This window comes from Papaver somniferum, unplaced genomic scaffold (assembly GCF_003573695.1).
Source record: "Papaver somniferum cultivar HN1 unplaced genomic scaffold, ASM357369v1 unplaced-scaffold_21, whole genome shotgun sequence".
In the NCBI taxonomy this organism is placed as follows: domain Eukaryota; kingdom Viridiplantae; phylum Streptophyta; class Magnoliopsida; order Ranunculales; family Papaveraceae; genus Papaver; species Papaver somniferum.
In genome coordinates this window covers 11,423,112-11,444,408 of record NW_020631041.1, presented here as the reverse complement: position 1 = coordinate 11,444,408, position 21,297 = coordinate 11,423,112, and the positions used below count along the sequence as shown (strand labels likewise).

The window sequence follows — 21,297 nt, the reverse complement described above, 5'->3', positions numbered from 1 at the left end:
TTTATGAACATAACAAGATCGGACCAGTTGTGTTTAGTACAACATAAATACTGCTGGATCATATCCACGAAAACCATATTTGTTGCTTGTGATTCTTCATAATGGTCTTCTTCTACTGATTTAGCAATTCGTTCTTTTTTCCTAGATTTTTTTTGCTTTTTCTTCTTTAGATCTATGATTGGTTTTCTTAATTGGTTTACAGTTTCAATTCGAATATCTAGGGTTTCTTGGTTTTTTAGTATTCAGTATATGTTCAACGAAAAAGTTACGATGGATCTAAAGACGAATATGTAACATTGACAGATCTAAAGATGTTTGCAGTACCCGTTCACTTTCTGCTACGTATTCGTTACGTTCAATCCTCCATTACTGGTCTGCAACACCAAGAGGAAGAAAGAAAGACGAGAGAGATAGTGGAGATTGTTATGCCGCACGTATGAAGCCAGGGATAATTAGGTAAATGACCACGTATTAAACAAATTTGGACTCTAGATTAACATATATTTCTGGTTGGACCCTACTATAACTATTTATTTGGGCTTAGGACCAAATAACAAAATTTCCAAAAATTTATAATAAAGAAATAAAGCCAACATAAGTGACTTCTTATAAAACCTACATATCTTTTATATGTATATACAAATATATAAGTGCATCCCAAACAAACACATTAAAAATTCTTAATTCATCTATAGTATTTTCTAAAACTATATAATTGCCCTTAATTTAACAGATATGGATGTCCACCGGATTTTCAAGGTTGCATCCGGACCCAATCCATCATCCGTAGGATTTCAATAATTCCATCCGTGTCCAACCCATTAGAGAACGGTCCGGGCATCCATCCGCAAAAATACGGTTCGTCCCAGTTAAATCCGCGGATTACGGACCACATGCTCACCCCTAGTCCAACCCTCCAATATTGCATGGCCCAGGAGAGAAAGTTCTCGCTGGGTTTTTATAGCATCCAAACTAGCACGAAAAGCCTCCGAGCTCTTTTTTATGAATGATTTTCTAGGGACCATGGTTTTTTTGAGGGGACCATGCTTTTATTAGGCCACCTTCCCTATAGTGATAAGGGGTGTCCTAAAACGTTGAAATGACTAACCTACCCTTAACCTAATTTAATTTAAAACCAACCTAATAACCACCTATATATATAACCACCACCTCCTCCCACCACCTCCGATTACCACCACCACCACCTCCGATTATCACCACCACCAACCAACGATTACCACCACCACCTCCTCCCACCACCACCGCCACTGCCTATTTAAGAAATGTAACAACATCAATGCAATCACAATTAAGTTCGGTTACATAGTAATTTTATCGAGTATAAAAGACGCCAGTCGCAACCTGATTCTGCCATGGGACCACTCCGGAGGTATTTTCCAACAAACCCTTCACTTTAATTTGATTTTGATTGCTTCAATCAAATAGAAATCATCAATATAAGGTTTTAATAGGAGTTACAAAGCCATGTTCGGTTAGGCCGATTTTCCAAAAACCCCTAGTTTACTAACCGAACTTCTTGAAAATGAAGAACATGAAGAATAGTTCGGTTCTATTGGATTTAAAACTAAGTCACCGAACTCTCTGTTCGGTTGTTTTGCAAAAAATTTTAAATCTACAAAGTAATCGAACTCCACCCTTAGAACCAAAAAAAAACAAATCCAGTCTAACCGAACTGTGTTGTTGTGGCCACTATGTTGAGTTCCAAAATAACCGAACTTAGCTAATAGAGTTCGGTTTGTTCGCAAAAACTTTTAAAACTACAAAGTAACCGAACTTAGCCAATAGACGCTGGAACTTCACATTTTTTTTGTTTGTTAAGTTCGATAACTTCACAATTTTATCGCAGAAACCGAACTCAGAGTTCGGTTGGTTAGCTGTTAGGTTCAAGTTTCCGAAAGAACCGAATTTTGTAAACTTATATACTCTTATATTACGTAAAGTTCGGTTAGATCAAAAGTGCATGAAGTTTGCGAACCAACCGAACTTTGTATACCAAAGTTCGATTAGTTAAGAACCAACCGAACATAACGCTGTAACTCCTAGAAATTCTATTATTTGAGAGTTCGGTAACCTGCGTGTTTCGAACAAGTAACCGAACTACACTTTCAGATGAGTTCGGTTACTTGTTCTTCACATAAAATAACCGAACTGTTCAAAATCCAGTTCAAATCTGGATCATTTTGAAGATTAACAAATATTCTAGGAGAGGATGGAGATGAAGAATCAGATGAGTTTTCATCATTTGAATACTCAAACTTAGTGAATTGGAAAAAAAATTTATTTTCCATGTTTTTCTCCTTCATCTTCTCTAACTCTACTCTCTCAATAATTCGACTCAACTAATAATAAACCCATCTTTTAATTTAATCTCACTAATTCTTTTTAACTAAATCATTCACTAATCATAACCTACAATTAATTAAAAGGATAGATTAGATATTAAATAAATAACTAGATATGGGGTGGCCTAAAATTACTTCTAATGCCTTTACCCAAAATAAAACCATGGTCCCCAAAAAAATCATGGTCCCAAAAAATCGTTCTTTCTTATTTCCAATTCCAGTCTTGCTACCTCAGGCCCACTATGACCTGACGTGGCCTGAATTTCTTTGTCCATATCCTGAATTCCTTTGTCCGTAATCCGTATATCCTAATTGGATTCACCATCCAAATCCAAAACACGACTACTATTCTACAAATTCAAATTGGATTTTATAGCCTCCGTATTCAAATTGGATTTTATAGCCTCCTTATTACAGCCAGAACAAGAGTCCGAGGAAACTTCTAAATTCCCATCACGTTCATATACCGAGATTGGTATGCTTTCCGTATCTTGACTGAAGTCCGAGTGTTTGCGCTGTGTTAGAACGATTTTATCCTTCTTAGCCAGTCCGAGTGTTTGCGCTGTGAATCGTCACCCCAGTACTCGGGATCATGGTGAGCAAGAATAAGTGGTACTGCAAGAATGACTCCTGCTGGTATCGAAAGATTTCCCAATTTTGTTTTTTTTTTTGCTAGTATATCACTTTTGAATGGTGAGCAAGAATATGTGGTACAAGCTCATAAAGAAGGATGGTGCATATAATTTGGTGTTACGGCACTTACAAACTACGAGGAGACGCTACATCACTATTTTTGTTTTTTTAATGAACAATCAACGTAATTAAGTAATTCCATTCAAAACATGAATGCATTATAATTTAATCAACCATATAGCTAGCATCAGAGAGGAAGAAAAGTACCACCCAAAATAACACTGCATCTCAAAAATGAAGCGCGGAATAAGATACCATTAACTCTTGACATGCAGTCTCAATAATTAACTAACCAAGACCCAAATAACTTGCTAAAAAAAAAAATACAAATATAAGATTCACAGAAATGCACCTTAATGATCCAAACATTATAACAACCAAATTAGATGTTCCCTGTCAATGCAGTTGCTTGAACAAAAGATGGATATCCCGCTAATCAGCTTCTTGTTGAAGGTTGAATGAGGTACTTCTTGTCCGATTCTTTAAAGGATATAATGCTTTCATAGAAAGATGTACATAGTCTTGTATATTTCGGAATACTAGCAGCTGAGAAGGGTATGTTTTTGAGTTGTCTAGTAGATTTCGGAACACTAGCTGATAAGGGTATCTCGTTGAGTCCTATCTGCTTGAAATTTTTATTCTCAAAACAGTAAGAATAAAGAGATATAGCAAACAGAATTCCAAGGGCATTCTTATGATGGATTTCTAAGAATAATTGGTCGGTTCCAGCAGCAGTATGAAAAAAGAAAGCTCCTCTTTCATCCCAGCTAACAGGTAAGATGACACCCCTTCGAGTCCACTTGTCATCTTCATATATCGATAGTCTGATAGTGTAAGAACTTGTTCTACATAGTATAGCGACACAACTTTTCACCTCTACTAAACAAATTAGACACTCATTGTTGAAGGAGAGATAAGGATTTAACTGGTCGGAATCCGGAATTCGGATCCTTCTAAACTTTTCACTTCCAATACACAAAGCCAGTAAAAATCTGACATTAAGATCCCTCGAAAAATTAAGAGGATACCAATAAATAAAACCATTCACATACACAGAAGGTGCATTCGTATCGAACTGACAATTTGGGACTTGATCCATTCTTCTCCATGCACTGTGTCTTCCTAAGGTCAGTATTTCCCAAAGTTGGTAAGCAGCAGTATCATCCTTGTTTATCACCCATTTACAAATCACTTTGTGTTTTTTACATATAGGATCATACCCAAAACTATAAGCACTCGTACTATTACTTTTGTTTCTTCTAGGCCGTCGTGTTCCTTCTTCTGTGGACAATAATGTCGATTTGATCCACCGTGTTACTTCTCTCGTACTTATATTAAATACACAAGCAGCATGCACGGAATCGCTAATGAGACATATTAAACCTTCTACAGGTCCAAGAACTTGAGAACAAGGAAATGGACCTTTGTTTGTAATGTCGTTAATCGTTGATGCTACCTTCCCCATTCTCTTCTTTCCTCTTCCATCATATAATACGTCGGCAATCAAGAAACTGAAATCCTGTCTAAAATTTCTCTGTCGTGGTACAACAACAAAAAGACGTTGACGTGATGTTTTCGTTCGGTATAAATCAATAAAATAAGGGTCTTCGATTAGGTTACACCAGCTTTTTGCGACGCACTTGAACTGCATAAGTGTTTTAACCGGGAGTCTGCTTAGTATATTACTTATTATGTTTTCATCGTCGATATTAACAACAACTTTACCACAATCATCAACGCCAGTGCTGGGTGTGCTGATCATCTTCTTCCTCATTCTTTCCATCGCTTCTCTCAATATATTGAATAAACCGGCCAGTACCTTTTTGTATTATAACAACCAACCTGAGGAAAGTCTGAGAAAACACAAATTTTCCACCATCAGACGTGGCAAGATGAGACAGACTTACAAAAGGTATTCGCTACCAGTCAAGAAAAAAAAGTTGGAGATTGTCGGAGAATAGATCTCCCATAATTCACGGCCAAACCTAAAGTACTTTCCGAAGCTTTCCTCAGGAATATATTATATACCTATTATATTACCAGTCATGAGAAAGTTTGGCAAGCGGAAAATCAGGTTTTAAGTCTTAATTCGGGAAAGTCGAGTTTGCATTAAATTTGAATTTGAATTTCTTTTTAATCCAACTATTCTCGGGCTTCGATCCGATCCGAACCCAAAAGAATGGTCCAACTCGATAGTACTACTAACACCATTTGACTTGACTCGAGTCAGATGTCAAATCATTTTGTCTTTTCATTTTCGGATTATTGGCTCAAGGTCTGACTTGGCTCATACATAAGTCACTGAGCTATTTGAGTAACGAATCATTTTGTACCTAATTTGTTGAGCATATATTTTAATGGATTCCAAATATTTTTATAACTCTATTATCTAATAATTTTTGAACATATAATTAGGCGGATTTAAAATAAAAGGAGTCCGTTCTAGATGAGTGGAATTTGGACGAGTCAGTTGAGTCAGAAAACACAAGCAACCTGTAGTTCTTTCATATGTCAACTTCTCTGTAGGAATTAATACCAATACATCAAATGGTAAGGATGTTTTTACATTATATGGTTGGTATTTCTCGAAACGTTTTGATTTCCCCATTTCAATCGTGCGCAATTTACTGACGAAGTTATCCAGAGCAAAAGTCTGAAGCAATAAAAGCATCCAGAACGAGCATTAATTAACACTTGCCGGATTGGGTACACTAAAACTTACTGAGGCTAAGTAATAAAACAAAATAGGTCATTAGGAAGTAAAAAACAAATCCCTTAGCCATAAAGTTTGCAGGAGAATATTATAGCTCAAGATGAAAGTATGCAGTTGTATGTTTAGAAGCACAACAGGCTGAATGTGAAGCATTATTAGAGGCAGTTGATTGGGCAAAAAACTTGGGAATACAGCAGATTTGTTTTCAATTGGATGCAAAAACAGTTGTTGGAGCTGCCAATGGAGACTTGTCTGAATTATCTGGCCAATACCATACTGTTATCCATGATACTAGAACCATTTTAAAGTCTTTCTTGAATTTTAGGTGTTGCTTTTATTATTAGGGAGATTAATAAACCAGCTGATATATATGCTACTGGGGACTGGCTAGGCATGCCCGAATGAAATTTCAGTGGAACTCAACCCCTCCAAGACATTGTTGGCTTGCTCAGTGTCTTTATTTCTTTCTAATGAATTGTGTTTAATGAGAATGAGCATGGTGTCTTACATCTAATTTTAGTGCCGCAACTTGTATGAATTGGATAATCAAGTACGTACTAGATTTCAGGTTGACATATTGTATTATTCATTCTGAGGTATTACAGCAAATGAAACTTGCAACACACAATTTTGGTACTAGAAACACTCTTTAGGTGATTCATCATCAAATTGTTGTCACATCTCTAACTTAAAGTTGGTGTAATATGATTTGAGCTCCATGTTGCGGTGCCAGATCCAAAACCACATAAGGAGCATGAGTATACGAGGGTGAGAGCTCGAAAGAGAAGTTCTTCAGAATCATAGTCAAAGCCATTTTAGCTTCAATCAAAGCAAAGTTTTGGCCTAAACAGACCTTATGACCCCGTGAGGAAGGAAAGTATGCAAGTTTATCCTTGGACGCGTTCGAAACTCCCTCAGAAAATCTCTCTTGATTGAATTCCTGCGAATCGTCACCCCAGTACTCTGGATCATGGTGAGCAAGAATTAGTGGTACTGTAAGAATGACTCCTGCTGGTATGGAAAGATTTCCCAATTTTGTTCTCTTGCCAGTATATCGATATAACTCTGGTCCTGGTGGATACAACCTCATAACTTCATTGAGTACCATCTCCATCTGCGACAAGAGATGAAAAATAGTGAATTTTTCGGAACGACATGACTACTGTTAAATTAATTTGGGTTGATAAAGACTACTAACAATTTTGAGACGATTTATTGCATCGAAATCGGGTAGATTTTTCCCACAAATTTGCTCCACTTCTTCTCTTGCTTTGTCTTGCCAATTCTGGTGCATAGCTAACACAATCATGGTAAAAGTTACTAAGGACCTAGTTGTTTCTTGTCCAACTAGGTAGAACACATTGCACTCATCTATTACTTCTTCAATTGTCAATCTGTCGCTATTTTCTGAATTATTAGATTGCATTAACAAGCCTAGTAAGTCATTGCTACTTGACGGATCAGTTTTCATCAATTCTTCTCTTTTACTGATAAATCTTCTTAATATGCCATTAATTTCCTTGTCCAACAGCTTTCTCCTCAGGTTCTTCTTTGTGGGTATGAATCTACACAAAAGAAAAAACCGAAAGCTTGCTAGAAAATTTCGTGGATTGGACTAGTCTCATGTGGATATGGTGAAAAATGAGACTACACCTGAAACCTGGGATGTATGTGCTTTGAGAAGCTTCAATGAATAGTGCGATTTGCTCGTTTTGAAGCTCAAAGAGCTTCTTTCCTTCTTCATAGTTGCTTCCGAATGCTGTTCGAGAAATTATATCAGATGTTAGCGTCTGCATGTCAGGCAATATATCCAGTTCACAAGAACCTTTGGTAAGATCAGCCAATTTCTTCCAACGCGCGATCAACTCACTACAACTTGTCGTAAATGCTGGCATCATACCCTAAGATAAGGTAGCTTAGAATTTGTAATGTCCCCATTGTTTACAAGAGATTTAGTACCTAAAATGATAATGAAATACTTGCGAGAAAAGGTGGGGACTGAAATCAAAAACCTTCAATTTTTCCAAGTGAAAAGCAGGTTTGATAATTCTTCTATGTTTCAACCATTTCTCTCCTTCCAAGTTTGTGATTCCCTTTGGTAAGTCCGCAAAAAGAGGGTTAAAGCATTCCACAGGTGGTTTTTGAATGTGGCCGTTCTTTTCAGTCATTACACCCTTCATCATCTCTGTGTCCAATATGATCAACCTGAGTATAGTTCCAGTCCAGTGAAATGATACCCTCCCTGCTTTTCAAATTCATGTCAGTAATTCACTGATTTTATAACAAAATATGTTATATATAACTACACAGTATCTCTACCTAGCGGAGCAAAAGGCAATGAGGTAAAAAGGCATGAGGGGGCAATTGAACCGGTACACCCAGATCCCTTGTGCAAATGTCTGAATAATTATCTGTGAAGATGAAAAATAACAAAATTGCTTACCATAGGTTTGTACTGTTTTCCAAGTAAACGGGACGACAGATGGCGCTATATGGTGATTTAGATTCATGGGTTTCTTTAATGCTTCCATGGTCAACTGATGGGATTCTTTCATGTGTCCATGGTAAAACTTGTAAGAAGACCCTTTAATTCCTTGTTCCCTTAGTTGTTTCTCTAGTTTTTTAGGATTCCACCAAAGTGAATAAAAGGCTGTGAAACCATACCAAAGTAGCATCATCAATGAAATGATGATCATCAAACTAACGATTGCCATTTTTTTTCTAACCAAAAGAGTTTAGCCATCACATAATGAAAAATAATCATATAAGTTTGTTTGCTACTGTCTATCATGTATAGAAGTTATATATGCTTTTAGGATTTTTATCGTACGGATTTAATTTCGTTTTGGCATTCAAAAGCCTACAACCGGTATCTAGAGCTATCGTTGTGCACATGATAATTATTGGTGCGTACATGTATCTATTTACAGGTCGATGATTTTCTTCATGAAATATGATTATATGTGATGATCTATTAGTTCCGTGTAGGTACGTACTGATGCGCATACAAATATAATTAGGCCAATATCTTTTTTATTGATAATGATGTTTGTGTCGGTGTGTACATGGTTACAGATGTAATGAAAATACTTGCACAACTGCAGTTTCCTATAATGGAAATGCCTTATTCAGTGTCTAAGCAAAGGGTCCTTGAGCCAACAACATGGTCCTTAGTTGGCGAAACCCGATACTTCAATTACATCATCAATAAACACTTCAATTACAGATTGAGCTGCAAAACCAGATGACATTTGAGTGATTTTGCGACATGCAAAACCTGTTGCATCAAAAAGTTTCTTCCATTCTTTCTCGGTTCTCTCTTTACCTCCATTGCTAACCATCATATCCATATCAGATGCAAGTCTAAGTTGTAAATACGGATGATGAACCGAATCCATATCCATTACCATTTCAACGATAATAAGTTTTCCTCCTGGTGACACTGCCTCTTTGCATCGCTTTAGAATTTTCATGCATTCATCATCGTTCCAATCGTGAAGGATGTTCTGAAACGTTTTACATGAGTAACAAGCTATTAGGATCAATACTAGCACACGTAGATTAACCAACTAAGACTAACTCAGTTGGCCATGGGCGTGAGCCTCTCGAATTTGAGGTCAGCAGCAAAAACAATATATTGAAATAGAAAACAAGAATAATAAATTACCTTCATGAAGATGACATCAGCACTAGGAATGGACTTGAACATATCACTTGAAATTTTTGCAATAGTTGGAATTTCAGGTGAATCAGCTATAACATGAGGAAGATCAAAGAGCGTGCATTTGATATTCGGGAAAGCTATCGAGATGGCTCTGATTGCAGTTCCAGTACCACCACCAACATCAACTAGTGTTTTAATATCATCACGGAAAACACTTTTGCATTCATTAACCAAAGCAGAAGTAACTAATCCACTATCGAAAGCCATTGCTTCATTAGAAATTTGATTCATTTCAGGATTTTCACTATAATAAACCGAAATGTTCCTTCCCAACGCTTTCTCAAAAACATTACAATTACCAGTTAAACTGTCTTTTAAAATGTCCCATGCAGCAAGCAAATCCTTCTGAATTATTCCTAAAATTGAAGGAACCATTGATTGTTCGGACCCTCTTATTAGGCGCCCGTGGAGCTAAGGAGTATTTCTCGACGGTTCCACCATTATGTGTAGAGATGATTTCTTCCTTGTTGAAGAGTTTCATGTGTACTAAGTAACGCATGACACGGTACAAACGGTCCATATTAACGGGTTGATCAACGGGAAGCTTAGCAGCTAATTCAGATATAGACATTGGTGTTCCATGTAATAGAATATATATTAACTGCATTACCTTATTTAAAATAAGGAGAATCATCTCCATCATAATTCTTGTATTTTCCATAAGATATTATTGATTTGATATAAAACTGATTCCTAGAAAAGATTATTTTCTAAGGAAATTATTCTCAATCCAAGATGGTACAACCAACCATCGATTCCTCTTCTAAAAAAAATCATAAACAATGGCAGGAGAAAAGAAATCTCTTCACCCGGCTTTTGCCGTCACAAACATCAAAATCCTAATTCTCGTTATTCTTGATATCAAACAAGACGAATATTCGTCATGGGTTTTTCTATTTGAACTCATCTTCAAGCACATCGATTACTCTTCCTAATTGATGGATCGCAAAAACCTGCTGATGTTGATGCCGACACTGAAAAACTGTTGGATGCCCTCTGCCGTCAATGGATTTTCGCTACCATGACCAAGGATTTAATGCTCACCGTTCTCAAGAAAGGAAAAAGCGCAAAGGAGATTTGGGATCACCTTAAAACCCTATTTCAGGACAACAAAGGCAGTCGTGCTACAAATCTTGAGAGTAAGTTTGTCAATCTTAAATTTTCTGATTGCCTAGTGTTGATGATTATTGTGACAAGCTCAAATCTTTGTCCGATCGATTGCATGATCTTGATTTTCCTATGAATGATAAACGTCTCGTAATCCAATTGGTGAATGGTCTTCCGGAGGAATACAATATCGTAGCCTCTTTTATACAACAATCCATGCCTACCTTTGATGCCGCTCGATCTCAACTCCATACTGAATAAATCAGACGAGCTCATCACTCAATCGCGCCTTCTCCAACTGCTCTCGTTGCTGCTCCAACTACTCTCGCTGCTGCTGCTACTCCAATGCATCGTACCAGCTCACGGTCTCACTATCATCACACCGGAAAACGTGGTAACAAAGCCCATCCGGGTGACAGACGATCTGGATCCGGCCCAGATACTTCTTCAAGTGCAAACCCACCACTGCTACCGACTCCACCTGGGCTCAGACCATCCATGCCAGCGTACCCATCTTACTGGCCTCCTTTTTGGGTTGTTTCGCCCTTCCCTTATCCAACCCAGCCTCCCTGGGAGCACTTTGAGCAACATCGTAGACCACCTAATACCAACTTCCGCAACAACCAACGTGGTTGATCCCCTGGAAGTGGTCGTGCCCAAGCATACCTTGCTCCTACAACTGAGTCATTGCAACCTACGGATATCTCCGAGGCGTATAGCTCCATGCACCTACAACAATCTGATGATGCTTTCTACATGGACATCGGTGCTACTTCGCATCTTACTGCTGATTCAAGTACTTTACATAACGTTTTTAATTCTAGCAATGTACGATCCATCTTAGTTGGCAATGGCAATAGCATTCCAGTTACGGCTAGTGGTACCAAGCTTATAACCCTTCCCTCTTGCACTCTTCAACTCAAAAATACTCTTGTTGTTCCTGATATCATTAAAAAATTAGTTTTCGTTCGTAAGTTCACCACTAATAATCGTGTATCTGTTGAGTTTGATCCTTCTGGTTTTTCTATGAAGGATCTGAGTTCGAGGAAGATTATCCTTCGATGTGATAGTTCTGTGGAGCTCTACCCTATCACCAACTCTGTCGCGCCACCTACAAAATCGTCCCATTCTCCCCCCATTTCTCTTTCTGTCTTTTCACCAGATATTTGGCATAGCCGCCTCGGCCACCCTGGCAAGGCCATTTTAGATTTCTTACGTACAAATAAATCTATTCATTGTAATAATAATAATTCTTCTAAACTTTGTCATTCATGTCAAGTTAGTAAACATGTTCGATTGCCATTTTATGAATCTAATTCCACTACTTTTGCACCTTTTGATATCATTCATAGCGATTTATGGACCTCTCCTTTACATATCGATATCGGTTTTCGCTACTATCTTATATTGCTTGATGATTTCACCAACTATTTATGGGTCTACCCTTTAAAATTCAAGTCCCGAGTTTATAGAAAAATTTTGGAATTTCGTTCTTTCGTTCAAACTCAATTTGAACGTAAAATATAATGCTTTCATTGTGACATGGGCCGTTAATTTGAAAACTCTTCCTTCATACCTTTGCTCGTGACAATGGTCTTGTCTTTCGTTTCTCTTATCCCCAAACTTCCTCCCAAAATGGCAAGGCCTAACGCATGATACGCCGTGTCAATGATATCACCCGTACCCTTATGTCTCACGCTTTCGTTCCCCCAAAATATGGGGTTTACTCTCTTCATATGGCAGTTTATCTACATAATCTTCTACCCACCAAAGTCCTTAATTTTCACTCACCAGTGTCTATTCTTTATCAACGACAACCAACGTATGAACATATCCATACTTTTGGTTGCTTTGCTATCCAAATCTCTCATCCACAACTCCTCACAAACTTGCCCCTCGTTCCACTAAATGTGTCATTCTTGGTTTTCCTCCCAACCACCGTGGATACCGCTGCCTTGATCTTTCCACAAACAAGATTATTATCTCTCGTCATGTAACTTTTGATGAAAATTTCTTCCCCTTCACAAATCTCCCTAAAAATACTCCTTCTAATGTCGAGTCTTCCCCTTATCTCATTCATCCATCATATAATCTCCCATACCCTTCTTCTCAGACTCCTCCTGTTGTCACCCAACCCAATGTCACCTTCCCTGGCTTGTACACTCCTCCTCACCGTCGGTATGACCCACCTTCTGACACTACTCAGAATCTCCAACACTCTCATTAGTCTCATCTTCCCTCTATGTCAGTCCAACCAAGTTCCCCACGCCGCTCCAACTTCTCTTCTCTGTGTCAGTCTCACCTTTCCTCCACGCCAGTCCAAACGCATCTTCCACGTTGGTCCAACTTCCCTCCTATGCGTCTGTCCAACTCCCCCTCTCTGCGTCAATCCATCCCAACTCCTGTTCTCACTCCACCCACCTCTCCAGGTCTGACGCTTGTACCTAACTGCACTGTTTCAACAGTTGCAGAACCTAATCCACCCACTTCAGTCTATCCAACCTCACCACCTGCCCCTCCACACACTAATACCCCTCCACTCACTACAAACTCTCCACCCTCAACTGCCCCTCCACCCACTATAGACTCTCCACCCTCACCACCTGCTCCTTCACGACCTGTGACTCGAGCTTCCCGTGGAATTCACAAACCCATCCACAGACTCAATTTTCATGTTCAAACTTTACAACATATCTCCCCAATTCCTCGCTCTCACTTGTATGCTCTTAGGGATATAAATTGGAATGCCGCCATGAAAGATGAGTACAATGCTATGTTGAAAACTAATACGTGGGAACTTGTACCACGACCACGTGATGCTCATGTTATTCATTCCATGTGGCTATTTCGTCACAAATATAATGTTGATGGTTCTTTATAGCGACACAAGGCTCGTCTTGTTGCTATTGGTAAATCTCAGCAGGTTGGGGTTGATTGTTTTGAAACGTCTAGTCCGGTTGTCAAACCTGCTACTATTCGTACTATTCTTACTATTGCTACTTCGCGTTCTTGGCCAATTCATCAACTAGATGTTAAGAATGTTTTTCTCCATGGTGACCTGACCGAGACAGTTTATATGCATCAGCCTCTGGGATTTGTTGATTCTGCTCACCCTGATTATGTATGTCGACTACGCAGATCCCTATATGGTCTCAAGAAGGCTCCTCGGGCGTGGTTTCATAGGTTTTCCAAGTTTATTACTAATTGTGGTCTTCGTGGTAGTGTGTGTGATCCATCTCTCTTTGTTTATCAATCCGGCTCAGATACGACATACTTACTGGTATATGTAGATGATATTGTTTTGACTGCCTCTAACAATACTCTCCTACACCTCTTCATTGATCTAATGAAACGGGAATTTTTCATGTCTGATCTTGGACCGCTACATCATTTTCTGGGTATTACTGTCACTCGATCATCTTCAGGGTTATATTTGTCTCAGTCATTATATGCTCAGGACATCATTGCTCGTGCCTCCATGACACAATGTAACCCAGTGGCTACTCCGGTCGACACCAACTCCAAGCTCAGTGCTACTTTAGGTCCTGCGATTAAAGATCCAACTCTATACAGAAGCCTGGATGGAGCATACAATACCTCACCTTCACCCGACCAGATATCTCATATGCAGTTCAACAGGTATGTTTATTCATGCATGACCCGCGAGAGCATCACATGCAGGCCCTCAAGCGAATCTTTCGCTATCTTCAGGGCACAATTCATCACGGTTTGTTCATCTCGGTCTCCACTACTTCTGGTTTAACGGCATACTCTGATGCTGACTGGGCGGGATGTCCTGATTCTCGTCGATCGACTTCGGGTTACTGCGTCTTTCTTGGTGATAACCTCATCTCCTGGTCATCCAAACGTCAGGCAACAGTTTCTCGATCCAGTGCTGAAGCTGAATACCGGGGGGTAGCAAATGTTGTTGCTGAAACTACATGGCTTCGCAACCTCCTTCAAGAGCTTCATCTTCCTCTACGACGTGCTAATATTGTATATTGTGATAATGTGAGTGCGATTTATATGTCTGGAGACCCTGTTCAACATCAGCGCACCAAGCATGTGGAAATTGATATACACTTTGTACGTGAACGCGTTCGTATTGGTGACATTCATGTTCTACACGTCCCCTCTGAAAACCAGTATGCTGACATCTTCACCAAGGGACTACCTCGTCATCTATTTGTTCGTTTTCGGTCTAGTCTCAGCGTTTGCTCCTCTCCCGCTTAGACTAAGGGGGTGTAATAGAATATATATTATATGTATTACCTTATTTAGAATAAGGAGAATTATCTCCATCATAACTCTTGTATTTTCCATAAGATATTATTGATTTGATATAAAACTGATTCCTAGAGAAGATTATTCTCTAAGGAAATTATCCTCAATCCAAGACTATGAATAGTTTCAGCAATCTCTAGTTGAACTGCACATTTCAGAATTAAAGATTCCGAAAAACCAAAAATTTGTTGCCAGATTATTGCTTGATTTTCTTGATCATTCTGGCTAACTACTTCCATGATCTTTTCTCGAGACTTCCTTTTTCTATTTAGGAAAAAAAGTTTGGTTTCTGTTGAGTTTTAATAAGATTTTTTACATATATGACACAAAATTCTTTCGTTTTCATTCATTTTATGTGATTTTGGTGTAGAATAGAGGGCAAGTACCCACGAGTATCCCGTGAGTACAAAAGATTTCAAATGAGACATCATCAGGAGAAATATTTATGATGACACTAATAACAAAATGAGAATAAAAGTGAAAATTAGATGATGATATTAACTTCTTAAGATGACTACCATACATAATCCAACCACTGCATGCATGCTTTTTTCGTTTTGTTTGATTGTAATTAATTCCTATAGAATCCAAATGAATGCACATCATCATTCATCACCAGGGAGAGAAGTCTAGAAAACTAGATCTCTTCTAGAAGAAAAAAGAGAAGATTGCGTGCAAGTAAAAGATAATCGACCATAGCGTAATCATAGAGTGTATTTTTTGAGAATTTAGTAGTGAGAATAGCCGTTGGTACACATTGCATCTGCATCAGCACCTAATAATAGGTCATCAGCAAAGAGTCACAAGTTGATAGTGATAAGTGTAGTTAAGGTAATTAGTTCAATTCCTTTTCCTGTGGAATTCATCCATTTCCTTATGTATTTGTATCGTAATGTTTATGAATCAATTGTCATGACAATGATAGTCTCCAATCATCTTTTGTTTCTTCTCTAATTAAGTAACATACAAATTAAATGTATTTGTATCGCGATGTTTATGAACTGTTGTCATGAACATGATAGTCTCCAATCGTTTTTTGTTTTTTTTCTCTAATTAAGTAACATAGAATTTTAATCCGTTTTGCATGTTGCATCTGTAACGATAATCTTCTACGGTACATGCACTAAAGTAATGCATTTTTATTTTTTTTGAATGTCTCTTATTATGGTACTACATTTTGAAATTCAATTTTTCTACAACTTAGTTTACAGATTATTTTTACTGTGACAGTAATTAATGGTATAATCCACCGACAATGAGAACAACCCAATGATAATCCGCATGCATATGGTCGGTCATGCACAATGGAGTTTAGAAATTTGATAATGCTACTTTGAGGAATCATAACGTTCAATGTGGAGTACTCTAAATATTATTATTACAAGACAGAAAATAAGGAAATAAAAGCCTCTTTTACTAAGCAACTTATTATATTCATTCTACGTGCTGAGGCTAGGCTCTAGTGCATGTAATTCTATTAGTCACTTTCCCCGATCCTCATGCAGTCGAGAAATGACTTTCCGTCCAGTTTGGATGAACGCATTTTCTCTGCAAGTTCCTCAAAGCCAACTCTTCTGAACATGGCTGGTGTTTGTGGTGTGATCAAGCTCGATATTGGACCTATTTCCGACTCTAGTTTAGGGTCATGAAATGTTGCAATCGAGAGCCTCTTCTTCGCTGAGTTTATTATTGCCCGATGTTCAACGCTACGGTAAATCCCATTAGTGAGTATCTGTAGAAGGAAAAAAATAACGCTAGTAAATAAATTTAGAGTTTATCCGAAAGAAGTACTTCACAACAAGGACAAGTAGGCCGGCATACCTCCAGTGCGTCTCCAACATTCACTAAGAACGCATTAGGTAGAGGTTTAACTGAAATCCATCTCTCTTCTTTTCTTATCTGAAATCCTTCCACTTCGTTGACCTGAAGGAGGATTGTCAAACCGCCAAATGACAAGCTCTGGACGAGGACACGGAGGATAGTAATTCATCCTCATCGACTGCAACCCATTTTCAAACAACCCTGTCATAAACTTATTGTCAACTACTTGTAGAGCTTTCTCCATCATGTCTAAGAGAATCATGGATAGTTTATTCATCTCTAATGAGTAGGATTCCATCGTCTCTCTGAGAGGTATAGGAAGTTTTGGAAATAAATAAGGCTTTCGCAAATGGTGAGGAAGAGTGACCATGTAAAACACGTCTGCCCAATCAAGTCTTTGGTCATCTGAGTTCACAAAGTATTGCCCAAATCCTTCACCATCTCCTTCTTGCTGACCGTACTTAATTTTATCATCCATTGGAAGGTTAAAAAACCTCTCAATCTCTGATTTCACATTTTCCACTAATAGAGTGTTGACTCCATGGTTTACTAGCTGCAACATATAGTATAAAGCAAGCAGGTTAGCACCAAGATAATAAGTGGTAATAAAAACACAACTACTAGACATGATTGAACGTATGACATATATATACCTGAAAGAAACCCCATTCTTTGCAAGCAGAATGAAGATTATCCAACTCCGACTTTCTAGTTAAGGGTTCAGTAGATAGCAAATTTCGCAAATCAATCACAGGAACTGTATCATGAAATACAGACGCACCAACAATGACTGAATCCTGATCAGTGCATATGTATCGAGATGGAATTTCTGGGAGAGTGTGTTTTGCCAATTCCTGAACACTTGGTACTGACAACCCATTACCTAGCTTCATCAGTTTTGCAGTCTCCATGAATGCTCTAAATAAAATAATCTCTTGCTTAAGAGAAGTTCAGTATATAGTCTGTAACTCTCTCTCTCTATCTCTTGTTAATGACTAGTGTGCTGCAAATGCCTACATCTTTTCAAATCCGTATATATATATATATATATATATGATATATGTTTTTTTGTTGAACGAAATGTCACGGCTACGGGCTTCCACTCTTGTTTTGAACATGTTTTTTGGTGGCACATGTTTAAGTTAAAATACAGTATTTTATGTTGGAATATTTTCAACGCCGCTAACCAAAGGGGGGTCCTGGGGGCATCGCCGATAAAAGCCTGTTCGAAAATTTCGAATCCAAAAGACACCATTGATGTCTGTTGATGAAGGAACCTGACGTTTCGTGAATAGAAACCTGTTGGCGAATAAATACCTATTCCCAACAGGTGCAAAACCCTTTATAAATAGCTTCTCCCAGTTTCGTTTAACATATAAGAAAAATCAATCTGTTTTCTCTATTTCAAAAGCATCAGCAGAAATCAGAAATCTCTTTGTGTGTTCTTGATTGAATCAAGGGGTACAAACCTTGAATTCAGTTTTCGTTGCAGGGCTTTCATTGTATCCTGAAGGCAATATTTCGCATACCTGTTGTAATCGCCAATTGTTATTGGGAGGGTAGAAATATTTGTCTAAAAGAAATTTATACAAGCCTTGAAAGTTTTGGAGTGCAACACTTTCTTCTCTGTGTCATTCATCCTTTGTGAAACCCTTTTTTTTCCAACAGTTTTTAGACAAATAATTTCTGGCAATGGAGGGTGAATCTTCGAATTCGAATGCTACTGCTCAATCTCTGCAAGTGATGAACCAAACCTTTACTCGATTGGAACGTTTTGATGGTGAAGGTTTTACCCGTTGGCAAGAGACTGTGAAGTTTTTCCTGATCACCATCAAGTTGTGGTACATACTTGAAGATGGATTGGAGGAAATTCCTGCTGCAACTGACAATGACACTAAGGAATTGAAGGCTAGACGAAAGCAGCGTCAGGAAGATGATTTCATGTGTCGTGGTCATATTTTGAATGCTCTGGACAAACATGTGTACAATGCACATCGGAGTATTGGGACTGCAAAGGGATTGTGGACTGCGCTTGACAACAAATACAAGATTTCTGAAGCAAGCAACAAGAAATTCCTGATTTGCAATTTCATGGATTTTAAGATGGTTGACAGTAAGTCAATCATTGCCCAGGTCAGTGAACTTTTACTCATAGTTAATCATCTTAAGGATGCTGGAATTGATCTTGTTTCTGCGTTTGTTGTTGGGGTTATTATTTCTCGTCTCCCCCCTTCTTGGAATGGTTATAAGAAGAAACTTAAGCATGCTGAGACTGACTATGATTTAGAGGCCTTACAACGTCATCTTCGCATAGAAGAGGACTCTCGTAAGCGAGAACTTAAGGATAGTCCACATTCTGAAAACCATTCTAAGGTGAATAGCGTAGAAGAATCTAAAACACCGAATTCCTTGAAACCTAAGAATGATACTCAGTTTAAGAAGCATCCCAACAAGAAGAGTAAGAAGAAGGGCGCTGGCGGCCCTTGCTACTTCTGTGACAAACCCGGCCATTTTGCTCGTGACTGTCGTCTCAAAAAGAAACAACAGCAGAACCAGAAAAAGGAGGCAAATATGGTCGATGACAAACTTGTGATCGTGGTGCAAGCCGCCAATGCTGTTGCTGAAACTGGGGGTGGATGGTGGTACGACAATGGTGCAACCATCCATATCTGTAAGGATAGAAATCTTTACAAGACATACGAACCGGTTAGTGGAGAAGGAAACGATGTTGTCTCCGCAAACGGTCCAACGCGAAAGTTATTGGGAAAGGCACTGTTGAAATCTCGTTTACTTCGGGAAAGGACTGTGACTCTTACTAATGTTTACAGTCCCTGACATCGTGAAGAACCTTGTTTCCCGGCGACCTTGTTTGAAGGCTGGATTCAGACGACCTATGAGTCTAATAAGTTTGTGTTGTCCAAAAATGGTGTGTTTGTTGGACAAGGATATGCTTGTAATGGGATGATTAAGCTTAATTTAATAAATAATGGTTCTGCTTATATTGTTGACTCTGTTAATTTATGGCATGGTAGATTAGGGCATGTGAATTATGGTTCTCTTGGAAACATGAATCGATTAGGCTTGATTTCTGATTGCAATTTTGATCATGCTTCTAAATGTGAAATATGTGTGCAAGCAAAGATAACTAGAATTTCCCATAAGTCTGTAGTACGAAATTCTTCCTTACTTGAATTAGTACATAGTGATGTGGGTGATTTGCATGGTTCTGCCACTCGTGGTGGAAATAAGTATTATGTCACTTTTATAGAAGATAGTACTAGATATGCTTATACATATTTAATGAAATCTAAGGATGAAGTCTTTGATAAATTTAGGATTTATAAAGCAGAAGTAGAGACACAATTAGAGCACAAAATTAAGATTTTACGTTCTGATCGTGGTGGTGAATACTTTCCTACTGAATTTAATTCCTTTTGTCAAGAGCATGGTTTAGTTCATCAACGTACTGCACCTTACACACCTCAACAAAATGGTATGGCTGAAAGGAAAAATAGAACTTTGATTGATATGGTTAATTGCATGCTTATAAGTTCTGGTTTGCCTAATTCTTTGTGGGGTGAAGCTATGTTGTCTGCATGTTATATTTTGAATAGAATTCCTTTGAAAAAGAAGAGTGTTTCTCCTTATGAGTTGTGGTTTAAGAGGAAACCAAACTTGAGAAGACTTAAAGTCTGGGGTTGTTTAGCATATGTTCGAAAGCCTGATCCCAAAAGACCAAAGTTGGGAAACAGGGCTTATAAATGTGCTTTTGTGGGATACTCTCTTAATAGTATCACCTACAGATTTCGAATTTCGAAAAGCCTGTTCGAAAATTTCGAATCCAAAAGACACCATTGATGTCTGTTGATGAAGGAACCTGACGTTTCGTGAATAGAAACCTGTTGGCGAATAAATACCTATTCCCAACAGGTGCAAAACCCTTTATAAATAGCTTCTCCCAGTTTCGTTTAACATATAAGAAAAATCAATCTGTTTTCTCTATTTCAAAAGCATCATCAGAAATCAGAAATCTCTTTGTGTGTTCTTGATTGAATCAAGGGGTACAAACCTTGAATTCAGTTTTCGTTGCAGGGCTTTCATTGTATCCTGAAGGCAATATTTCGCATACCTGTTGTAATCGCCAATTGTTATTGGGAGGGTAGAAATATTTGTCTAAAAGAAATTTATACAAGCCTTGAAAGTTTTGGAGTGCAACACTTTCTTCTCTGTGTCATTCATCCTTTGTGAAACCCTTTTTTTTCCAACATTTTACCTACTGAATTCTACCAAAACTTGTTCACAAAATGATGTACATGTGCTTTTGTGCAGTCGACCGAGCAGGTAAGATCTACAACGTATAGTGTGAGGCACAAATGAGAGACAGTAATTATTATTGACAGAGTGTTTGAGAAGTGTAATTTCTCGAGTGTATGTTCTGTTAGTTTTTTGTTATTTGGGCAAGTGCGTGTGATCTTAGTTTTCATCTTGCTCTCCTATTGTTACTAATTTTTCCCACGAGGTTCTTGTTTTTCTCTCGTAATTTGATCATATATGGTGCACAAACCAGTTAGCTAGCCTTTGGAGCATTTTTA

General features: G+C 38.2%; 2 protein-coding genes and 2 pseudogenes across 2 annotated transcripts; all 4 read right to left on the bottom strand.

The window, feature by feature from the left end:
• Positions 1 to 3,492: 3,492 nt before the first annotated feature.
• LOC113339591 (putative F-box protein At3g10240) lies at positions 3,493 to 4,839 on the bottom strand. The gene has a single exon (XM_026584832.1). It carries the CDS (start codon positions 4,837 to 4,839, stop codon positions 3,493 to 3,495), a length of 1,347 nt encoding a protein of 448 aa, XP_026440617.1.
• Positions 4,840 to 6,339: 1,500 nt separating this feature from the next.
• Positions 6,340 to 8,521, bottom strand: LOC113339371 (cytochrome P450 CYP72A219-like). The gene is made up of 5 exons (XM_026584659.1): positions 8,213 to 8,521; positions 7,782 to 8,011; positions 7,423 to 7,670; positions 6,968 to 7,334; positions 6,340 to 6,883 (listed from the first exon to the last, which is right to left on the bottom strand). The coding sequence occupies exons 1-5, from the start codon at positions 8,481 to 8,483 to the stop codon at positions 6,458 to 6,460; spliced, it is 1,542 nt and encodes a 513-aa protein (XP_026440444.1). The 5' UTR covers positions 8,484 to 8,521; the 3' UTR covers positions 6,340 to 6,457.
• Positions 8,522 to 8,794: 273 nt separating this feature from the next.
• LOC113339869 lies at positions 8,795 to 15,123 on the bottom strand (annotated as a pseudogene).
• Positions 15,124 to 16,177: 1,054 nt separating this feature from the next.
• LOC113339871 lies at positions 16,178 to 17,710 on the bottom strand (annotated as a pseudogene).
• Between the last annotated feature and the right edge of the window lie 3,587 nt (positions 17,711 to 21,297).

Bases quoted from the DNA above. Each gene is read 5' to 3' on its own strand.
- LOC113339591 (XM_026584832.1), bottom strand. From the start codon at position 4,839: ATGGAAAGAATGAGGAAGAAGATGATCAGCACACCCAGCACTGGCGTT.
- LOC113339371 (XM_026584659.1), bottom strand. From the start codon at position 8,483: ATGGCAATCGTTAGTTTGATGATCATCATTTCATTGATGATGCTACTT. The intron at 8,012-8,212 runs GTAAGCAATTTT...TTTGAAAAGCAG, and splicing joins GAAAACAGTACAAACCTATG to GGAGGGTATCATTTCACTGG. The intron at 6,884-6,967 runs GTTAGTAGTCTT...CTCTTGTCGCAG, and splicing joins CAATAAATCGTCTCAAAATT to ATGGAGATGGTACTCAATGA.